Genomic DNA, 5,648 nt, shown 5'->3' with positions numbered 1-5,648 from the left:
CGCACCGGCCGGGGAAGCCTCTCTCGTCCCCGCCCACGGCACGAGGTTGCGCGGTTACAGCCCCGGTGCCTCTCGCGAGCGGCTCTGCAGTCCAGGACTCCGGGCATCCTCTGAGTTTGCTTAGTAAATTGAGGCCGGGATCCAAGTGGCCCGGGGCGCTGCTCTGAGGAGGATGCTGACCGCAGTCAGTGATTGCGAGAGCAGGTGCACGCGTCCAGAGAGATATCTTACCGTTGGCACGATAAACTTACATTACTTTAAAAACCAAAAGCAACAAAACCTTTACTTGAGTCGAAAGCCAAATTAAATCCCCAGGACAATTCAGTTAAATGCCTGAAGGTGGCCCTTAATTTCCCATTTCTATTAACCAAGAAGTGGTTTGCGACCTCCTGAAGCAAACCCAAATATTTTCATTCGCTGATTAAGTTTTACCACCTCTAGTTTTTAAATCAATTTAACCGCAAAGTTCAGAACCCAAGTGGCACTGTAAATGTGTGTGCATTTGTAACGCACAACCTGCATTCTTTCCCCAGCAACCTGCATTCCATTTGTCTCATTGACCCTACTGCATTTTTCCTTCGCATCATTAAAAAGGATGTAATGTACAGAAAAGCACAGACCTAAACTCCAATGCCAGTCATGCCATCTGCTGATTATAGGACAGTGGGTAAGTGACCTCATATCCCCAGCCTGTTTACACGTCTCTAAAACTGAGAAAAAGCTTCCTTTGCAGGGTTAGAAATACTGTCACTGACTAAGTAAATATAGTCACATCCTCACTTATCTGCAGAACAGAGTACATGCATAAAGAGCCCAGAAGTGAGAGATGCGCAGAGTGCCCACAGTGGCAGCAACTAGCTGAGGGGCCTTCAGATTGCAGCTTTCCGGACCACCGTTGTAACAGGTAGAGATGTGCAAGGTTAAGTCTGGCTATTGAATTTTAAAAACCTAAATTATACCTCTTCTAAACCTCTACCTCCTCCAAGGAGCCTTACCTGAGGAGACATCCTTGTCTGGTATTAGTGACATCATTAAATAACATTCCCAATGGAGGTATATGATGACTCCTTATACATGCCCAGAATAGTGATTCACAAAGTTGTGACACATACACATGACCCTGTAGAAATTATCAAATTACTCTTTTGGTAATTTTACTGTTTTGGTAATTTTTTGGTACCTTTTTTACTCTAAAGGGTAAAACTGGCAGGTTTCTCCATTTATATTTCATTAGAATGAAAAGTCATTATCTGTGTTTTCGTTTTTACTAATATCACATCTATTTGAACATGTCTTTGTGTGTGTGTGTGTGTGTGTGTGTGAGACAGAGTCTCGTTCTATTGCCCAGGCTGGAGTGCAGTGGTGCGATCTTAGCTCACTGCAACCTCTGCCTCCCCGGTTCAAGAGATTCTTGTGCCTCAGCCTCCCAAGTAGCAGGGATTACAGGTGCCTGCCACCACGCCCCGGTTAATTTTTGTATTTTTAGTAGAGACAAGGTTTCACCATGTTGACCAGGCTAGTCTTGAACTCCTGACCTCAAGTGATCCACCCACTTCGGCCTCCCAAAGTGCTGGGATCACAGACATGAGCCACCACGCCCAGCCTGAACATGTCTTTTAATACTTTTGCCAACTTTTAATTCAACCCTAAAGCACACAGCAGATGCCTCACGATGCTTCTCAAACAAAATAAGCATATATCCTCAGGAATTACTTATGGAAATCTCTGACTTTCTATGTTCTTTATTGGTGCATAGCATTGAGACATGGTATTCAAATGCTGGTTGACACTGAGGTCATTTATATGACACACTGCATCTGTTGGAATATCACATACAATTTTGGAACCATATTGTAACACATATTGAAAATATCCAACAAGCAATCAGAATGGTAAATAAGGGACATTCACCCAAAGACATGTATCCAGGGACAGTATGGCAGAGACTGCTATTTGTCAACCAATATCTGTTTTCCCCTTTTTCCTTGAAAAAGGCCTCCAGTGTTTTCCTGAGCACAGAGATCTCCAAAATAAAACACTGCATTTCCTAACCACTCTGGAGCTAAATGTGGCCATATGACCAAGTTCTGGCCAAAGTAATATAAATGGAAATGTTCTGTGTGACTTCTGGGAAATGTCCTTAAAGGGAAGGAAAATGATTTTCTTTTCCCCTTCCTTCTTATGACAGCAGGATAGCAGATGTAATGCCTAGAGCTTGAGCAGACATCTTGCACCACAATGTGGAAACCATGCACTAGGACAAGGGGACAGCAAAAGAGAAGGGTTCTGGGTCCCTGATGACTCGTGAAACCTCTACCAGCTTTAGAATGACACTTCTGGACCTGTGGAACATAAGAAGCAAAGTCAGTATGCTACTCTTATTTAAAATGTTCTCATTTTCAGCGGAACCTAATCCTAATCACTACAAATGAGTAAAGGAGCTGAGCCCGTTTTGCTTGGAGTAACCTGGGGGTTTAAGACATGGTACCAATCTTGTAAGTCTCTGAAAAGCAAACACCTATGTATGTGAGTACACGTTAGGTGATGTTCTTGAAGGCAAAAGCAAGTTGGAGAGAGATTTTGGCTCAGTATAAGAAAAGCTTTCTGCTGGGTGTGGTGGCTCATGCCTGTAATCCCAGCACTTTGGGAGGCTGAGGCAGATGGATCACCTGAGGTCAGGAGTTTGAGACCAGCCTGGCCAACATGTGAAACCACGTCTCTACTAAAAATACAAAACTTGGCCAGGTGTGGTGGCCAACGCCTGTAATCCCAGCTACTTGGGAGGCTGAAGCAGGAGAATCACTTGAACCCAGGAAGCAGAGGTTGCAGTGAGCCGAGATCAATGCCATTGCACTCTAGCCTAAGTGACAAGAGTAAGACTCTGTCTCAAAAAAAAAAATGAAAAGGAAAGCCTTTCTAGTAAAGGAATGGGGCATTTCAAGTAGCCCCTCAGCAACCATTTGTTGAACTCTGCCAGGCACAATTTAGGAGTGACAAACTCAGAGATGGCTAAAACACAGTCCTTAGCTTCAAAAATCTGTCTAGGCCAGGTGTGGTGGCTCATGCCTGTAATCCCAGCACTTTGGGAAGCCAAGACAGGAGGATTACATGAGCTCAGGAGTTTGAAATCAGCCTAGACAACATAGTGAGACCCCATCTCCACAAAAAAAAAATCAAGATATTAGCTGGGTGTGGTGGTGTCACCTGTAGTCCCAGCTATTTGAGAGGCTGAGGTGGGAGGGAGGATGGCTTGAGACCAGGAGGTTGTGGCTGCAGTAAGCCATGATTGCACCACTGCACTCCAGCCTGGGTGACAGAGACTCTGTCTCAAAACAACAACAACAACAAAACAAAATAAAAAACCAAAAACAAAACACACCTCATTCTAGACCAGTGTTGTTCCAAGTAGCTGTGCTAAAGGACTCTTTTTAAAAGTGTCCAACCTGGCCAGGCATGGTGGCTCATCCACTTTGGAAGGCAGAGACAGGAAGACTGCTTGAGGGCAACAGTTCAAGACCAAACTGGCCAACATAGCAAGATCCTGTCTCTATTTTTTTTTTTAATTCTAAAAAATGAAAGTAAATACAAATAAAAAATAAGTGTCCAACCCATGAAGAACTGTCATTTTGTAAAATAAAAATGAATTACTAGAGAAATGAAATAAAAAGACATAAAAATACAAGCCCTCAATTTTTATTCTTAGATTCAACAGACATAAAATTATTTTTGAATTGCTATAAAAGTTTCCAATATCATGAGTAATGTCGGTTGGCCTCCTCACCCTTAGGTAACAGCCAGGCGTAGACCAGCACCAGTCACAGACCACACTGTGAGAAAGACCAGTCTAGACAAATGCAGATTGAGAGCCATTCTATAAAACAAATGACCTGTACTCAAAAAATGGCAATGTCATGAAAGACAAAATAAAACTGAGGAGCCATTCCAGATCAAAGGAAATTAAAGAGACCTGACAACAAAATCCAACACACAAATCCTGGATCAAGAAAAAATTATTATAAAGGACAGTATTGAGACAATTGGTAAAATTTGAATATGGACTATATGTTAGATTAATAGCATTGTAACAATGTTAAATTTCCCAAATTGGATAATTATATGATGGTTATGAGAAAAAAAACTTTGTTCATAAGAGATGCTCACTCACATATTTAGGGTAAGGGATCACAATGTTTGCAGCTTAATTCTGAAATGCTTCAAAGAATTGGACAGAAAGAGTGAAAGCAAGGTATACTAGAATTTGTGAAAGGAAAATATTTTGGGCCCCCAAAATCACTAAGGAAAACTCAAGCTGAAAAACTGCTTAGGGCAAACCTGCTTCCTGTTGTTATTCAGTCACTCCTCTGCTCACTGAGATAGATGCATATCTGACTTGCCTCCTTTGGAAAGGCAGAAACTCTAAATCAGAAACTCAAAAGAATGTAACTCTTTGTGTATCACCCGTGACCTGGAAGCTCCCACCACACTTACAGCCTTCCTGCCTTTGCTTCAAGTTGTCCTGCCTTTCCAGGCCAAACCAATGTACTTCTTACATATATTGATTGATGTCTCGGATCTCCCTAAATGTATAAAACCAAGCTGTGCCCCGACCACCTTGGGCACATGTCGTCAGGACTTTCTGAGGCTGTGTCATGGCCATGTCCTCAACCTTGGCAAAATAAACTTTTTTTTTTTTTTTTTTTTGAGGCGGAGTCTCGCTCTGTTGCCCGGACTGGAGTGCAGTGGCCGGATCTCAGCTCACTGCAAGCTCCGCCTCCCGGGTTTATGCCATTCTCCTGCCTCAGCCTCCCGAGTAGCTGGGACTACAGGCGCCCGCCACCTCGCCCGGCTAGTTTTTGTATTTTTAGTAGAGACTGGGTTTCACCGTGTTAGCCAGGATGGTCTCGATCTCCTGACCTCGTGATCCGCCCGTCTTGGCCTCCCAAAGTGCTGGGATTACAGGCTTGAGCCACCGCGCCCGGCCGCAAAATAAACTTTCTAAATTAACTGAGACCTGTTTCAAATGTTCGGGGTTCACAAATTCATTATACTATTGTTGCAATGATTTTTTTCAAAATAACAAACACATACAAAAATAAATGCAATGTGTGATCCCAGATTGAATCTTAGCCCAGAAAAAATTTATAGTAGAGTAACTGGCAAAATTTGCAGATTAGTTTATAGAATTGTATCAATGTTAATTTCCTGATTGTAATACCTTTACTGTAGTTATATAACATGTTAATATTTGAGGAATCTAGGTGAAGGGCATATGGGAATTCTTTATACTATTTTTGCAAATTTTTTGTAAGGCTAAAATTATTTAAAGTTGGGCAGCTAAAACTCCTAACACCCAGTCCAGGACTTTCCACTATACCAACATCATGGACTCTGTCAATGTGCTATCTTATTAAATGGTTCTTGAATTTAAATGGAAATATTTACTTATCATACAACACTGGAGGGTAGGGAGCGTGGCTATAAATGCTCTCAATGACATCTAAATGCTTATTAGACTCTACATAACATCAGCCAGGTTTCCTCTCCATTATGGATTCTCTAATGTTGAAAAAGAGTGAGGTGCTTTTCTACATGATTTACCACTGGTTCCCAAACTTGTCTGCATATTAGAATCACCTGGAGATGGGACC

The 5,648-nt window shown here is 42.2% G+C and overlaps 1 protein-coding gene across 1 annotated transcript in view; it reads right to left on the bottom strand.

Moving 5' to 3' along the window:
- Positions 1 to 2,433, bottom strand: part of NCR3LG1 (natural killer cell cytotoxicity receptor 3 ligand 1) — a gene marked incomplete at its 5' end in the record, with an annotated part of 24,594 nt that extends 22,161 nt beyond the window's left edge. Inside the window, 1 exon segment of the mRNA XM_011937432.1 lies at positions 2,426 to 2,433. Within this exon segment, the coding sequence (XP_011792822.1) occupies positions 2,426 to 2,433 (8 nt within the window).
- Between the last annotated feature and the right edge of the window lie 3,215 nt (positions 2,434 to 5,648).

The sequence above is a fragment of the Colobus angolensis genome, unplaced genomic scaffold, assembly GCF_000951035.1.
Source record: "Colobus angolensis palliatus isolate OR3802 unplaced genomic scaffold, Cang.pa_1.0 Scaffold164, whole genome shotgun sequence".
NCBI classification, from domain to species: Eukaryota; Metazoa; Chordata; class Mammalia; order Primates; family Cercopithecidae; genus Colobus; species Colobus angolensis.
This window is presented reverse-complemented; position numbering and strand designations above follow the sequence as displayed.